At 40.1% G+C, this 18,357-nt stretch overlaps 1 protein-coding gene across 2 annotated transcripts in view; it reads left to right on the forward strand.

Moving 5' to 3' along the window:
- SLC66A2 (solute carrier family 66 member 2) overlaps positions 1-17,853 on the forward strand; it is a 92,700-nt gene extending 74,847 nt beyond the window's left edge. For both annotated transcript variants that reach the window (XM_070747421.1, XM_070747420.1), the window contains one exon: positions 14,301-17,853. In XM_070747421.1, the coding sequence (XP_070603522.1) occupies positions 14,301-14,508 (208 nt within the window). In that variant the 3' untranslated portion in view covers positions 14,509-17,853. The remainder of the gene's footprint in view (positions 1-14,300) is intronic.
- The last annotated feature ends 504 nt before the right edge of the window (positions 17,854-18,357 follow it).

Here is an 18,357-nt window from a genome sequence, read left to right on the forward strand (position 1 = left end):
GCCAATGACTTTCTTCTTGTTAGGAGGCTCCACCTTCTGGAACACATTAAGTTTCTTTAAACAGTCCAGTTCGTGTTCCATAGCCTCATGCCATTTTTCTTGTTCAGAGTCAGGCAAAAGTTTGATCTGGTGAAAATGATCAGGTGGAAGTGTAAGATTGTTACACATGAAAAGATAAGGAGAATCAGATACTTGCTGTGCAAATCTCTTTGGAGGAGTTCCTTTGGTAGTTCTCTTGGAACGCCTGGGAACGCTGGTCCATCCTTCATCATCATCTCCGCCTTCAAGTTCATCACCAGAGGTTTCCTCGGCAACTGTCGAAGGTTGTTCAACATCTGGAACATTCGGAATATCTGGCACAGATCCCTCGGTATCAGGACTCTGGACACTTTCCTTAGGGAAATAAACTGAAGTATCATTACTATGTATACTGGACCAATTTGTGTCTTCCTCAAATTTGGCTGAATTAGAAATATAAACTCTGTGATGGGAGTCAGCAAATTTGTGGTACTTGGAGACTTCATCAAAGCCGATGAATCTCATTCTTTCTGACACAGGACCTCCTTTTCTTCTCTGTTCAACTGGAATGTTAACAGTGGCATAACAACCAAAAATGTAAATGTTTTGAATGTCAGGTTTCTTGCCATGGAGCAAGTAGTAAGGAGTGTCTTGAATGACGCTACTCCATGTTCTGTTAACAATGTAATTAGCATACCTTAATGCTTCGCCCCAGTATGAAAAGTCCACGTTTGCATCCTCAATGAGGCAACGAAACATTGTCTGCAGGATCCCGTTCCTGCGTTCGCACACACCATTGTGAGCCGGCGTCCCGGGTGATGAGGTCTGCTGGCGGATTCCATTCCTGGCCATCCATCCTTGGAACTGTTGCGACATAAATTCGCCTCCACGATCACTTTGAATCCGCTTGATCCAGACGTCGTGTTGGGTAAGTATCTCTGCAGCAAAGCCTTTAAAAGCCTCAAACGCCTCTGATTTTTGTTTTAAAAGAAAAACATAGCCAAATCGTGAGTAACTGTCAACTACAGTTAAGAAGTACTTACGTTTACCAACAGTAGGCCGAAATGGACCGACAACGTCGGTATGGACCAATTCAAAGATGCGTGTACACTGGCGGACAGGAAATCTGGGGATTGTGAGATCCTGAAGTTTGGCAGTGTTACAAATTCTACAATCAAGGTAAACTTTGCAAGCCCCATCAATTGTGAAACCATCAACATATTCAGACGTCTTTGCTAAAACGGGGTAAGAAGCATGCCCCAAGCGACGATGCCATCTGTGAATGCACCTGGAATGAAAAGATTTGTTTGTTAACATATGTTTAACATTTTTAACAGCATTAGGAACCTCAGGGGTTTCATTGGTTTTAGGAACCTTTGAACTAGCGGTGGCACCAGGGTTTCTCTCTGGACCTGTGCAGTCGCCCTTTGGAACGCTTATACTTACACTACCTTTGCTGGCAGGTTTGGGTTGCAAATAAAAAACACCTTCGATGGGGATGGCAGTAGCAAGAAGTTTGCCATCCTTGAAAATGTTAGAGTCTTTGAGTCCAAAGTTCATTACAACCTTCAATTCTTCTTTCAGGCAATATCCACTAAGGATGTTGTTCTTGGCAGTTGGAACGTAGAAAACATTTGAGATAAGGGAGTCCAGTTCTTTAACGAAGACTTTTCCTTTTCCTTCCACCTTGGAACGTAGACCACCAACTCCATACACTTCTTTGACATCTGTCGGGTGTAGCTCACTGAAGGATTCCTTCCGGTACGCGATGTGTGCCGCTGCTCCACTGTCTAGGGTCCATAACTCACGAATGTCGTAGAGTGGACTCTTGTCAGGAACAATGCTGAGGTGGATGGTACCAACATAAGTAGGTTTCTCATCTTTGGAGTCTTTGGGAGTTGACTTTGCAGCTCCAGAACTCTTTCCTCTGGATCCTTTCTTGTGTGCGCCTTTAGGCTGGGTTGGATAAGGTGGATGATCAGTCTCGCCAGACTTCACACTTTGCACATCAGGAGATTTGCGAGTGTCATCCTTCTTAAAAGGTTTCTGGCGTGAGTACTTTGGAGTACTTGTTTTCTGCTGACCGCCCTTGGCCAAGTTAGATTTAAATGCTGCTGACATAGGTCTAAGGCCAGTGTTCAGCAACTCTGCTTCTTCAGTTAGCATGTTACAGAGTCTCTGAGTAGATTTCTGGGCCATTGGGAGTATGCTGAACTTGTAAATAACTTCCTTCCATTCAGGACCAAGAGAAGTTATAATAGCCGCATTGACTTGATTATCATCATAGCGGTATCCTCTTTCTTCTAAATCTTTATGCATTGTAAGAATTTTAGAAAGGTGAGGTGCAAGTTCGCCCCCTGTTGGAAGTTTAGTATTATTAAACTTGGCTATCAGTATGTAATTGCTTTCATCTGATATTGGCCTAAACATGCCATCTATTGACTGCAATATCTGAGCTGAAGTAATGTCATGTGTGTCATATCTCTGTGACAACTGTGAATCCATGCTCATGAGAATGAGTAGCTTGGCTTTTATGTCAGCTTCCCTTTCTTCTGCAGTCCAGCGCCTTACTGGTGGATTATGAGCAATCCCATCTATGTCATGAGCCAGTAGGTGCAAATTTATTCTGTGAAGCCACTTCCTATAATTGTGTCCATTAGGTAACAGCACAAACTCACCTTTCAAAACAGAGGAGGTGATGGTCTGTCTTGCTGGAGCAGTCATCTGGACCGCTTGGAGCGGTTGGGGTTGAGCCCCTACCCCTCCTGACAAACCTTGTGGCTGTACCATCTGGGGAAGTTGTGCAGGCATCTGCGGAATAAAAACTGGAGGTATCTGCGATGAAACAGAAGTACCTGGATTATATGGAACATTTCTTTGCAATTCAGCAGCCATGTCTGCCTGGGAAAGTCCCTGTCTGGCTTCTGGCAATGGTTTTTCCTTTCGGACATTCCATCCACTAGTGGCCGCTGTTGCGTAACTTGCAGCAGTGGGGGAAAGCCTCCCCCTTTCTCGGCTTGCAACGGCTTCAGACTGCAAATGGACCATTTTTTTATCTTCGAGCTCGGTAGCCCTCCCTTGTTCAAAAGGAATGTGTTCTATGTGAGAGCGTGATGGGAAAAAATGTGTGACCACAGGAGGATTTACGATGTGCCCATGCGTATCTTGGGGTGAGTAGGAGGAATGGATTCCTTCTGTCTCTCCCTGTGGAGAATGAGCACGTGAACTGCCTCTCAGGGACATAAACTCCATTTTTTCTGCAAGAAGTTTAAGCTGAAGTTTTTTCAGAGATCGTAATTCAGTTCTGACTTCATCAGCCTTTTTAAAATAACTGAAATAGATTTCTTGCTGCTCTATAGTTTTCATTGTAGGAAGGTTTTCAAAACGGAGACAGACTGATTCTAAAGAATTTATCTCCTTCTCATCCTTCTCAATAAGCTCTTCAATTTTCTGCAGATTTAAGGAAGTTCCTTTTATTTTAGCAGAAGTGAGAGAGCTAAAATCATCTAGGTGCCTTGTCTTGGTTTTAGCCTTAACGTGGGTCCCGGATGATTGCGACGGGAACAGAGTTAACGTCTCCTCCTCCTCATCTTCGCTAGGATTAATGGAAAGACTGCCGGAGGGCTCACCCTGGGTAGATTTACAATCCTTTTCCCTGGTTTCTACATCATCAATCAAGTAAGATTCACTTACGGTTCGTTGAGTGCAGGGGTCAGCTAGAAGAAGCTCCTTCTCACCTTGCAGAGACATTGTTGGATTCCTTTTACAATCGGTTACACGAATTGTCTCCTTGAGTTGGGCCAGCTGGTCACTTGAGAGAGAATCAACGTATGACTGCGTGAGAGGATTACGTTTCTTTTTCGCTGGCATTAGGGAAAAATTCCTAGGAAGCTTACGGGGTGTAAGCGGGGTCTGTTACTTCAATAATAACCGTGCTCGGCCACCATGTCGGGATTTAGAAGACCCCCTTACCTTAGACAAGGCGCTCAGCCCGTGAGGAGTGAGCCGGGAGCTTCCAGAGGAGATGAATAGTGAAGTACAGACAAGCATGTTCGAATGAACAAGTTACTTTTTATTAGAAAAGTATAAAAACAATAAATGTCTGGAGAGACATGAAAAGCACATCCTCTAGGTAGGATGTATAGAGAAAAGATGTCCTCTGAATAAGGACCGCCCTTCTTCTCCAAGAAGGGACAGGATGTGAGCAAACAATTACATCACACAGGAGGAGCTACCTTACTAGACAGAATTAACTCTCTAACTACTGGATGTTTCTCAATGTCATGGGGGCTGGCAATTTCCAGCGTGACAGTTTTACTGTATGTTTGTTTGTTCATTCATTCATCCATTCATCTATTCATTCATTAATTCATTTCCTGCCTTTATTATTGTTTAAAATAACTCAAAGTGGCTAACATATCCTATCCACCTTCCTCCTCCTACTTTCCCCACAATAACCCTGAAAGATGGTGACCGGCCCAAAATTACCCAGTTTTGGTTTGCCTCACAGGGTCTCTGGCTACATTTTATTATAGTAAGCTAAATTAATTCGTCATTTGCTCTGGAAGGATTAGTTATTGCCAGATCAGGTTGACTTAATCATGGCTATTCAGCCTGGTACTTGTTGTGGTTCAGTCTGGGACCCCTCCGGGAATGGCTGACCTTCTGTCGGTTTCCAGCTCAGAGGGAGAGGCTGAGGAACAGGAGGTGCAGACTGACGAGGAAGAGGAATCCCAGGCTGAAGAAGAAGGACAGCCAGAGTTCCACCAGGGGGAGCTCTCCCCAGCAAGCAGCCTGGATTCCTTAGGGGAAAATGCTCAAGACATCATAGATATGCGACAAAGGAGAGCTAATCAGAGACGGACTCAATTGGCTAAGTATTTCCAGCATTAGAGGTCACAGCTGGGTTTGGGTGTGGTGCTCTTGGGAAAGGATAAAAGGCGGACCCACCCTTCCTGGCTTGTGGAGTTTTATCTTGGAGATTCGTGAGACCTGTCTGTGAACTTTGGTGGCTTACAATCCTGGTTTGTGCCTTGGACTATTGAAACCTTGGGGGTGTGTGCCAGCAAGAAGCTTGTGGTATTGACTGGACATCAGGACCCTGCTGTAACGTATTATAGCCTGTCTGTTGTGAAGACAGGTTTTCCTTTGTGCTTATTTTTTCCAGCTATAAAATACTTTTGGTTTTTACCAGAGTGTCTGGCTGTTTTTTCAGTTGGTGTTGAGGTCTGGGAAAACCCAGACAGAACAGTACTGAAGTTGTATGCACAAATGTCTTGTCATTGCCAGCACCTGAACATCTAGAGAAACCACCATCTTTTGTAGTACAAAATACAATTGATCCTTGACTTAACGACAATAATGGAACTTGCCCATTATGTTCACAAGTTATAATGATTGTAAAAACAGGTCGATCATATGACCTATCTTATTTTTACAAGCTTTTTAGTCTCAGTCATAAAGTGAATGCTGCAGTCGTTAGAGAAGCGGCACGGTCGTTATGCAAATCCATTGTTCACTATGGTGTAATTTTGCCATCAATTGGAAGGAAGTACCAGTTTTAGGCAAAATTTGTAAAACATGTTCAAGTGAACTTGAGATGCTGCCAATGACCATGGAGGTGGTAATGTTGCTGAGTGTCCTTAGTGCGATCATGTGACTACTAAGGAGGGGACAATATCAGAACTTCAGATTTGAGTTATTAATCCCCTTTTTTGGAGTCTATCATAACTGACTGGTTGTAAGTCAAGGACTAACCTGTAGTATTCTTTCCTCTTTGGCATGTAACGACTGCCATTAAATCCTCTGCAATTGCATAACTGGACTGCTCTTTTTGCGTTCCGTGTTGAAACTCTTAAAAGCTCTGCTGTCAGGCACTTATATTAGAGGGGCAGGTTTGACACTAGATATCACGGGGAGTGAGTTACATCGCACGGAAATGCTATTTTTGTTGCTTGAGCCTCTGGCAATAGCATTTCTTCCAACCCAGCTACTGCTTCTTTTGTTTGCTCTGGCTTGTGTGTATTGTTGCAAAATTGGATGCTCCCTTGAGCTTCTTTGCTACTTAGCTAGCCATATTGCAGTACGTTTCAGTATTTTATAGTTCTGATTCCCGCCTAATATGGGTTTGTTTTCTTGATCATCCTAGAGCCGGAAGCATTTCCTAATTGGCACCCCTGGTTTTGGATGACATTCTGGGGGGCCCCTGCGCTAATAATGTGCTCTTAATAGAAATATTAGCTATAATGGGAAGATCACAGTGTTGTAATTGGGGTATATTAGGGCTTGGATTTTAAAAAAAGATATGGAAACACTGATTTTGAACTTGCCAAGTTCTTTTTCTGGCTTCCAAACTACACAAGCATGAAAAAAAATGGATCTGCTTTCATATTTGAAGAGTTGACTCCAGGGGCGAATTCCCATCACCGCAGCTACTGGTGCATTGAGTGTGTAGCTTCTGTTCTCCTGCCTGTCCGGCATGTTTTTGCTCCTGCGCATGCACAGGAAGCAAAATCTCCCAAGAGGACGCACATGTGTGTGAGATTTCAGCAATTGTTTTTGCTTCCATGCATGCGCAAAGGCAAAAAATTGCCGAAATGTGTGCGTACGTGTCTCCTTGCAAAATTTTGCTACCTGCACATGCGCAAAAGCAAAAATACTCTTGGACGTGCACATGCGCACGCAGAAGAACAGAAGCTGCATGCGCAGTGCAACTTTGGCTACCGTTGTGCCGTCCTCATCCATACTGGTAGCAACCCAATATTGGTTGACTCCTTAAAACAGCAGGAAAGAAAAGTGAATGGGAGTGATTAAAATCAGCCATTCTTTCAAGCCATCTTAAAAATGTGTCTTGCATTAGTACATATGCTACAGATCGGCCTTGACTTACAACAATTCTTGTAGTGAATGTTCAAAGTTGCAACGGTTACAAAGTTACAATGGGTAAAAAGCGACTTATGACAGTTTTCACAGTTACAACCTTTCCAGCGTCTCCGTGATCATGTGACCAAAATTCAGATGCTTGGCGGCTGGTTCCTGTTTATGACGGTTGCGGGGTCCCAAGGTCATGTGATCACCTTTTGCGACCTTTGGACAAGCAAAGTCAATGGGGAAGCCACCGTTCATTTAGCAAACGGTTTACTAACTGAACAGCTGCAATGATTCACTCCACAACCGAGGCAAAAAAGGTCGTAAAAATGGGGCAAAACTCACCTAACAAATGATTCACTCAACAACAGAAATGTTGGGCTCAAAATTGTGATTGTAGGTCAAGGGCTACCTGTACATGTTAGACTGGTATGAAACTGTAGTTCTGAGCGTTCATACAATATTTGCGCACTTTGCTTAGGTTTTTGTTTAATAGCGTTGTTAGAAATTTTCGTTTGTGTCTCTGCAGGGCAGGGTCAAGAAGGCAAGATGTTTTTTTGCCACCACACCAAGAAAGCCCTGCTCCTTTGTTGTGTGTTGAAACAATGCCTGTGAATAAAGAGCAGGGCTTTGATTGCGATACAGCTGCCCTATTGACTTTTTTTGACGCTGTATGACCCCTGGCACAGACACCGCCTGCAGTTTGTGAATCTGTTTTCCATTTATCTTCAGTGTTGTTCAAGCATTATTTTTGCTTCTCCATTTTGGAATTTTATGGCCGCTAAATGGTTAGCGTTACATACATGTTCTTTCATTTCACTATTTATATAATCTGCCATTCATGAATGATTTTTTTAAAATCACTTGGTAGCTTTTTGGACATAATCCTATTTCAGGATGGTCAGTGGATTTCCATGCTATAGTAATATTATGTCTTTTGTGTGTATTGGGGGTGGGGGAGAAATGGGACATGATTGCAGCTGCGAGAGCAATCATGGACTTCCCTAAGTATGCCCATGTTACACCAACACTACGCAATCTGCATTGGTTGCCGATCAGTTTCCTGTCACAATTCAAAGTGTTGGTAATGACCTATAAAGCCCTTCATGGCATCGGACCAGAATATCTCCAGGACTGCCTTCTGCCGCACGAATCCCAGCGACCAGTCGGGTCCCACAGAGTTGGCCTTCTCTGGGTCCCGTCGACTAAACAATGTCGTTTGGCGGGACCCAGGGGAAGAGCCTTCTCTGTGGCAGCCCCGACCCTCTGGAACCAACTCCCCCCAGAGATCAGAATTGCCCCCACCTTCCTTGCCTTTCGTAAAATTCTTAAAACCCACCTCTGTCGTCAGGCACGGGGCAATTGAGATATCCCCTTCCCCCTAGGCCTATACAATTTATGCATGGTATGTTTGTGTGTATGTTCGTTTTTTAAAATAAGGGTCTTTTAATTATTTTAAATATTAGATTTGTTATATGTTGTTTCATTATTGTTGTTAGCCGCCCCAAGTCTACGGAGAGGGGCGGCATACAAATCAATCAAACAAACAAACAAACTTGGCTAGCCCAGAATATAGAACCTTCTTCGCATATTTTTCATCCCTCAAAACACTTTTTGATTCCCCCCTTCCCCAGAATTACAACACTGCTACATATCTTCTTCTTTTTTAAATTATTAATGGACAGGAAAACTGTTTTGTGGAGCAGCTGTTCAAAATGGGGAAAATAATCTTTGTGTAACAGAACTCCTATCTGTCCGCGCTCTTGGCTTTCTTTCTTGCTTCCAGGCAGATTGTGTGTTGCTTCTAGCTTCCTGCAAATTGGGGCTTTTGGTCTGTTTTCCCCCCCCCTTCTCCTGTCCCTCAGAAGTAAGAGTGAGCCCGAGCAGCTGTTCAACCTTTGCAGAAAGCCACATTTCCCCCCCAGTTCTTTCTGATCGCAGAAAATTAACTTAATTTCCTTAGGTGTATGCAAAAGTTCCACTATTTTGAAGCAGGAGGGCTTGAAGGATGTGCAGTGACGAGGCAGTAATATCTTAAAATGGGAGCGTACACGAAGCAGAAATGTTCACGTCATGGATTGTCACAATAACTTCATCATATTGTAGAACTATAGATGCAGTTTAAAGCATTGCCTAGCGATTTATGCTTTTGGGATATTGGTTCTAAGCTTTTGTGCAGAGATAGGAGGGGAGAAAACAAACAAACAAAAAGATAAACCTATGTACTTATTTATTTATATTTAAATTAAATAAAAGAAAACACTTCATGGTTACAAGAAAGAGACCGGTTAGCAGTTTCCACCGTTTATTCAGAGGAGTTGTCATTAACCACAAACAACAACTTTCAGTTTTGTAACTGCTGCGTGTGAAAGTGTAGGATTGGATCCATAGGAAATGGTACCCAAACTGCACACTAAATTATTTAGTTTTGTGTTTCTTTAAAAGAAGACTACAGTTCATTAACAGTTATCTTTAATCCTGCTGTTACATTCCTGGTGTTTATGGAAGTATAAAAGCTTCATTAGTATTTATAGTGTTCCTTGTTGCAGTTTCACATACACTGCGTGCTGGAGAATGTTCTAGACAGACAAAAATCTTTCTTTAGGCAGAAATCAAATAAGATCTCATGTAAAAATTGCTGCCTTGGTTCCCAGTCATGCAGAAGATATTCCAAAATTTCAACAATTTCTCTCGGGAAATTTTGGGAAATTCATGGACATACACAGTCATCTTGAAGCTTATTGTTTCCTGGATAATGGATCTCTTTATGAAACCTTAAAGTTGTTATCATTTGTGTAAACCATGATCCCCATGCAAGGTACTTTCTATTTTTTGCTGTATCTATTGTCAAAGCTAAGTTTGACACACATCCATTTGCAACATCAGGTCTTTGTGAAGCTGGCAATTTTTGGCCTGTGAAAATATTAGTGATGCTAAAATGTCACAAATCAAGAAAGCTTGGGAACCTCTGACATGAACTGATTATATAGCTAGATACAAACTTCTGAAAATTTCAACACTTCTCCCTCGTTGTGGATATAGCACCAGGCATGGGTTAGATCCATCTGCACTGTGATTGAACTGATTGGGGATGGGGGAAGCATCTCAAATGTCAAACAGACTAACTCAAGGTACTTGGAGAAGAAATCCCTCAAGATGGATATAGCAATCAAGTATTTTTCACCAAATCTAGAAAGAAAACAGGCACAACCATCATCTCTGAGTGACTGATTGAAAAAAACTGAAGGTCATAGCAACAGTTTGACAGATTCAGTCCAATCACAGAGCAGATGGATTTAACACATGCCTGGCTAGAAGATAGATAGATAGATCAATAGATAGATAGATAGATAGATAGATAGATAGATAGATAGATAGATAGATAGATAGATAGATAGATAGATAGATAGATAGATAGAATTCTTTATTGTCTAAGAGTGATTGGACACTCTGGTGCATATGCTCTCAGTGAACATAAAACAAAATATACATTTGTCTAGAACAGGGATAGGCAAAGTTCGCTCTTCTGTGACTTGTGGACTTCAACTCCCAAAATTCCTAAGCCAATCATACTAGCTCAGGAATTCTGGGAGTTGAAGTCCACATGTCATAGAAGAGCCAACCCTGCCAACCTCAGGTCTAGAATCATGAGGTACAGCACTTAATGATTGGCATGGGGTCAAGAGGCATATTATGTAAGACCAACGCCCCTTCTCTAAATTACTGGGGATAGTTTGCCCAGATAGACAGGCTTATTCTTAGAATTACCAATAGAACCACATGAAGTGCATGTACTGTATGCATAAGTAACTTTCAACAGGTAGTGTATTGAATTGTGATGAGGTTAGTTGAATTCAAATCCCATTGAAATCAACTTGCATTGCAAAAGAACCTACATCATTTAGGGGAAATCTATGTTTAATTAATTTAGCTTGCTCTAAAATTTATTTTATATAAACTACTTGAGTTTTTGAACATTATTCTTAGGGATATAGCATCTTATTAAATAGTAAATAGCTCATATCTCTTGTAAAAAATAGATTTTTAGTCTCAGATTTTGTTAATTTACAAATACAACACCTATTTTTGCTAAGTTTCAGCAAATTCTAACCATATCGCATAATGAAGCTTCTTATTAAATAATAGTATTGATGGTACACCCCCCTTTCATCAATTTTAAAGACATGTTTGGGTCTTAGTATAAAGTTTATCCTTTCTAACCTGTATCTCTGGCGCTCATTCTTATTTCAGTGGTTGGATAAGAGCTGGACCATTTCTGAATTCAGTCATGCTTGTGGCTACACATCATAAATTGTAAATAAGATCTGAAGTGCTCACAGTTTTCAGTTATATTGTGTGCATGACGCACAATGTATTTTTAAGTTATTCTAACAGCTCTGAAGCTTTTAGTGGGTATTCCTTATAATTTCCATTTAAAAGATTATGCATTTATAATGTACTAAGACAAAGTCACTTAAAAGCTGGCAATGCCTTTGAGTTGCTATATATATAATGCATTAATGAAAACATTTAGCGTTTAAATGATAAAAACTATTTAACATTGCTTTCATATTAGTATGTGATGAGAAAAAAATATTACTGTGCTTTAAATTAGAAGACAATGGCTTGGAAAATAATGTTATATATTTTTTTCTCCTTTTTTTAGTAGTTAATTCCATAGTTTGGGATATTAGCTTTAGTTCTTTGTTTCCACAAAATCTGATTATCTGGCAGCATAGGACAGACTCTGTGTTCAGGTGAATTCCATGTGCGCCATTCTTGTTTAAATGGTATCATTAAATTGGGAAACCTCTAATTAACTTAATTTTCCATTTGGAAAAGGTGTGTCTAGCTTTGAAATCACCGAAAAAGTTCAAAAAGGGACTTGAATGGAACAGGGAGATTCAGGAGGTTCACATCCTGACCAAAGTGTCCACTTTAGTCATAAATCCAGAACAAGCATGTTAGATATTGGCATAGATGTTGTTGTCAGGATATATATGTAGAGTAACCCAGGAAGACTTAGATAAGATATCAGAATATATTGTGGCAATTAATAAACCAGATAAATGAAGAAAGACACGTTTGTAGAAAACAGTGGTTTTACTTTTCAGTGCAAAATATCTTCAGTCTTCTATATACAGGAACTTTACATCAGCTATATTCAGGTTACTTACAAGTAGATATTCAACCAATCCAGATTACAAGTAGATACTAAACCAATCCAGGTTTCTTCGTATCACGAATAGAATAGAATAGAATTTTTTATTGGCCAAATGTGATTGGACGTACAAGGAATTTGTCTTGGTGCAGATCCTCTCAGTGTACATAAAAGAAAATACCAATTTGTCAAGAATCATGTGGTACAACACTTAATGATTGTCATAGGAGTCAAATAAGTAATGAAGAAACAATCAATATTAATAAAAATCTTATTATACGATATTATTATTCTACTCAATATTTAACTCATGCTCAAACTGCTCCAGCCAGCCAACTAACCACCACCATCCACAGCAACAAACAGCAGATGACCACAGAATCATGGTGAAGTTGATTTGCATCTTATAATGCTCTGGCCCAATCAAAATGCAGTTCACACCCAATGACTCAGCATTAGCATGCTTACATTCTACCGTTTACCTTATATGGTAATACAATGAAATATCAGCCAGGATTGCTAATCTAGACAGTTGTATGGTGGGAGACAGCAGATTGATGGCAAGGTCATTGGCAGCAGCAGCTAAGCAGAGATACCAGAGAAGAAATGTTGGTTATGCCGCTTTTGAATTCAAATGAATGGGAAGAATTGCTGCCCAAACAATGCAAAGGTAGAGGATGCAGAGGAGCACATTCGCTCTATTCATCCTGCAGGAGGACCCACCAAAAACATGTCTAAGCTGAATCAATCAAGACGTTGCCCCGCTTCATTTCAAGGTGTTCCACGATTCATCCGGAACGGTTTCCTAAACACAACACATTTGTTGCATAGTCAGAACAAATAGATTTGCACGCACACTCTAAAACTAACTCAGGATATTAAATGTAGTTTAATATTCTGTTTATTTTGTAGCTCGAACCCCTATCTCTTGGTTCATATAAATGAACCAAGGTGGCATAGTGGGTAGAGTGCAGTACTGCAGACCACTAAAGCTGACTGCTAGATCTGCGGGTCAGTGGTTCAAATCTCATCACCGGCTCAAGGTTGAGCCTTCCATCCTTCCAAGGTGGGTAAAATGAGGACCCAGATTGTGGGGGCAATATGCTGGCTCTGTTAAAAAGGGCTATTGCTAACATGTTGTAAGCCACCCTGAGTCTAAGTAGAAGGGCGGCATTAAAAAGAAATAAAATAAATAAAATAAATAAATAAAATGACAAGCACTAGTAAATTGAGTTCCTCATTTATATCATGACCAATTATCATGACCACTTAAAACTGTGTGTGCAAAATTAGAGCGAGGATATTTTATTCATTGGGGCAGGGTAGGCTTTCCAGAACTTCCTCCTTAAGAGAAGATATAACATACTCCGAATTAGGTCATCCCTTTTTTAGCCTTCAGCAAGTTGTCAGACTTCTTTTTCCCATTTATAAAATATGAAGTACTGCATGACTTAAGGAACACTTGTGAGCATGTCTGCAGCCGGCAGCACTGCACATTTTAAGTTGGTTCATCTATTTATGTGGGTACTTTAAAAAAATCTAAGTGGTGTATCTGAATTATGAGTGCGTGTAAATGAATCTAGCCTTGAAAGACATATTTGGCTGTGTGTAATACTAATCTATGGTCTAACTCAGGGATAGGCAAAGTGGGCTCTTCTATAACATGTGGACTTCAACTCCCAGAACTTCCGAGCCAATCATGCCATCTCAGGAATTCTGGGAGCTGAAGTTCACATGTGATAGAAGAGCCTACTTAGCCTATCCTTGGTCTAACCAAATGAACCTGATAGGTTTATGACATTACTTTGCAGAAGAGCAGACTAAAGATGTACCCTGTATGTTATCCGCATTTCAATGGCATTTGATCAGTTTTATTAATCTTTACTGGTGACAGTAATTTCTAGCTTGTTTCATTTCCCTTATTGGCCTTGATAGTTATTTGTATAAACATTGTAATGCTTTCATTCTTCATGAAAATGACATCTTTGCTTTGCCATTAGCAGAATTGGATGTATGTATGGATGTTTGGTTTTACAATAAGGGTTTTTTAGTTGTTTTAGTATTGGATTTACATGTGGTTTTTTTGTTACTGTTGTTAGCCGCAACGAGTCTACGAAGAGGGGCGGCATACAAATCCAATAAATAAAATAAATACATAAATAAAATAAATTACAAAAATCGGGGGGGGGGGTGTACTTTTATTAAGACTTTTTCCCCCTTCTCTTTTTGATTTTGTTTTTGTCTCCCTTTTAAGCGTAAAGATGGTGCTAATGTGGACCAGCGGTGATACCTTCAAGACAGTTTATTTCCTCCTGAATCAAGCACCATTCCAGTTCTCGGTGTGTGGACTTCTCCAGGTTTTTGTAGACCTGGCCATCCTTTTGCAGGTTTACTTCTTCAGCTGTTACCCACAGAAACCTGTTCCACATTCATCGCACCCAGCCAGCACAAAGGCACTTTAAGACACAGGATGGAGGCGATTATTCGTTGAGATTAGTAGAAGAGGCTGGGAAGCCAGCCTTAGCTTCAGCTCTGCTTGTGTACCTACTGAGTTTCCGAGGAACTAGAAATAGAAGAATCAAAGATCCATACCTACGTGGACACTACTTCTGGCACTTTTTCCTTTTCTTTCATTGGGTTGTTTTATCTATTGAAATGGGTTTGTCTTCTTCGGGGTTGCAGTGAGGGGTTTTCTTCTGTTCTCAGTTCTCAAAAATATCTGTGCACGGACAAATGTGTGTATCCCAAGGGCTGGTTGTTACTGTTCTCAATGCTCTTTCCCCCCCCCCCCCAAAGGTCAGTCATAAAAGTTGGGAGTATCTTGTTTGAAGCATTTACCTATTTATATGCATATGGGCTATGTATTTGGAATATTTTACATTCCTTCGATGAAAGTGTAGAACCTGTTGTTTTTAAAATGTGGTAGGCCACAACTTGGTAAGATTGTAAGAGTTTTTGTAAGATTGTAAGGAAGAGATGGTTTAGTGAATAATGTCAAGGAATAGATTTTGTGCAACTGTGTTAAATCTACATGTGCACACTGCTGGGCCAGTGTGATGTATAAATACATCAAAGTGATTAGTGATTTTGATACAAATGCTACTATAGCCAAACAGAACAGACTTAATGCACACTAAGTCTTCGGAGAGCTCAGAAGGATGAGTAATTTTGAAACCTTGGAGAAATTACTAACAGAATCTATAAAGGATTTATAGTTAAAGAGGATGAGCTTGAAAGAAAATCATTGTTTAGTTTAGGCATTATTTGCATTCTGTTCCTGTATTTTTGCGTGGCAGAAAAGCCACTTTCAGTTATGTAAATCTTATCTTCGCAGTGCGAGCACAATGACATTCTTAAAGTTATACTCTTAAGTTGCATAGGACAACTACAATAGCACTGCTTTTTAAGCTAAAGACATTATCTCAATAACCTCTCTGTGAAAGAGATGGCTTACTAGGCTAGGATAGAGAAGAGAGAGCAATACTTTAGTGTTGGATAATAGGGCAAATGTTTTTAATTTTAAAGAAAATGTGTGTGATATTTTTCTAAATATTTAATACCAAATGTCATTTTATGTTTGGGTCAAGAAGTGGGGCTGCTGAAAACGAGAAGAAGTACGGCAGCGATTCGGAGTCCATTCAAGTTTGGAAAGTTGCTTCATTTTAGCAATGCCATAACCAGGAACTGAAAGGGGGGAATGAAAAAGCACTTAGGCACATTTATAAGAGTAGAGAAACCAGAGGATCTGCAAAATGAGTTCACCAGATTTATGTAAGCCTATGGTGAGATTTGATTGGGCTGCAAGAAAAGCATTGCTTGTATTGTTTTAAAAGTTCCTTGACTTTTAACGTGTCAAGGCAAATTTGCTTCTATAGCTATGAGGCATATATGCATTCTACAGCAATTCAGGAACCACTCTCTTCTCTTAGCCATAAAATGTACTATATGTGCTTTTGTTGTTAACCTGGAAAGGCACTTTATGAAATGCTGATTCCCCTCAACTATCCAAAAAAAGAAAGAAAAGAAAAGCTACTCAAGTCTGACCAGAATTGTTCAGCTGGATCTCCTCCTTGCTTCACCCAGCTGTCTCTCTCTCTCTCAAATCTGGGATGATCTGAAGACATCAAAATCCCATATTAGCAAGAATGGGAATCTATCGGAAGCTTTGCTTTAATCCCTTCCACTTATACATCTGATCCGGCTATGCATCCTCTCCTATATTTCGGGTCCAAGGGACAAGTGTGTCACCCAGGAACTCCATCCCTCCCTTAAACAACAACAAAAATAAAACTCAATTCAGTTTTTAAAAATGGAGAGAAGACCAGGATGAGGCAATATATTGATTGGCTATCGCTTTAGTGGAGGTATCTCTGCCTGGCTGGCAAATAAATAAAACCTCAGGAAAGCTGCTTTAATGAGGGCTTGGTGTGAAACGTCTCGTAGTTGAATAGACTTGTGCTGTTGACTGGCTTCGCTGCTTATTCCTTGGTGCCTGAAGTGACCTTACCAAGCTGATTTTAATGTGGCATGGCGGAATGTGAATGTTGCATTGCTCTCTTTTTCCACAAGTGTTCTAACCGAGTTAGAACCAGAGTGGCATACATTTCAATCCTGGTTTTTCCTGGCGTGCTGCTGTAGCAAGGATTGTATTTCTACTTGGACAACGGAATTTATTAAACTTGCAATGCTAGGTTTTATTTTTGTATGGGGTAATATTCTTTGCTTTCCCAGTGTCTTTTGAGAAGAGAGATGGGATTGAACTATTACGTTAGCGTAGGCTGAATATATACAGATACCTCTTTTTAAAAAACAAGTGTTATTGAAGGTAAAATTAATAGTATTCCACAAACACACATGCACACAAACACACATGCTTTTCTTCTTAGATGAGTTACTATCCACAGATTCTTAACTTCTGCTGTCGATATTAAAATAGAGGCTCAGAACATCACAACAGAACTGGAAATGTCACCAGAGAAGTTTACACATTTGTGCAGTATTTAACTGTGTGGGTCACTGACTCCTGAACCCCAGATAGTCACATATTTTTTAAAAGGGCCATTTTAACACAACCCAGTTACAATTTTAGGCTCAACATCAATTGATTCCTAGGGAATCATAACTATCCATCGCATAGAAGAGAGCCAATTGCCTGGGTTTCCCCCCCCCCCACCCCCATGAAATCTTAGTTGCCATGGCTTGAACATTTAAACTAGGCATGTGCAACTTTAAGACTTCAACACCCAGAATTCCCCTGGCAGATGAATTCTGGGAGTTAAATCCCACAAGTCACAAAAGTTGTCCAAGGTTGTTGGACACCTCTGATTTAAACCATGAATGTCAAGTCTTTAATTAGACAATGGTGACGCTTGCTCTCCTAATCAACTAAAGAAATACAGTATGCTTCTAGTGATGGCTGGAGAATCAATTTTCTCTTAGTTTTTTGGAGGGGATGTGGGGAGGATGAATGACCTATGTCCCTGAAAACGGACTGTTTTATTATCAAATTTCAAAAGTTCTCAAGATGCTAAGAGGCCACATTTCACCAAAGGACACAGGTTGTCCATCACTGGCTTAAGCCTTCTCCTACTCACAGATAGAACTCTTCATCAAGCAGCAGCTCTGATATATCTCTAAGAGTATCCAAAGAGCATCTCAGTAATCAGGAAATTATTTCCTAAAAAAAAAAAATCTGTAAAGAACTTTTGTATATTTTAGCTAAATGTTGAATGTATGGAAAATCCAATTGCACTCATTAACAATCAGTTTGATTTTTTTTTAAAAAAATAAAGTTATACACAAATGCATTATTTGTTTTCTTCTTTTCATATGTATCTACAGAAGAAATATGGTTATGTGGGTTCAATTAGCCTGGCTTCCTCCTCCAAAGTATACTGAACTTGAAAAAAGAAATAATTTGTTAACTTACACATATAGTATAAAGTACTCACTTTTGTTGGCAGCAGTTTAGACATTAATGGCTGTGTATTGTGTTATTTTGAGGGGACAGCACATTTACAGTGTTATACAAGCTGTATACAGTACTCCCTACTTTACATTGTAGCCAAGTGTCATTTCTTCAGTGTTATCATAAGAAAAGATATACTGTATTTAAATAGTTACAAAATGTGAGGGGGTATATTAACTTCTGTGATATATTGTACCTACAGGAGAACTTTACAAAAGTTCATTGAGTTTCTGATATTGAAACAAGGCTATTTATACTCATTTCCAGCACAGCATCTCAATTATAGTCAATAGTCACTGATGATTTTAATAATTTAATAGTTTAAAATAATACATTTTGATAA

The sequence above is a fragment of the Erythrolamprus reginae genome, chromosome 3 (assembly GCF_031021105.1).
Source record: "Erythrolamprus reginae isolate rEryReg1 chromosome 3, rEryReg1.hap1, whole genome shotgun sequence".
Lineage (NCBI taxonomy): Eukaryota > Metazoa > Chordata > Lepidosauria > Squamata > Dipsadidae > Erythrolamprus > Erythrolamprus reginae.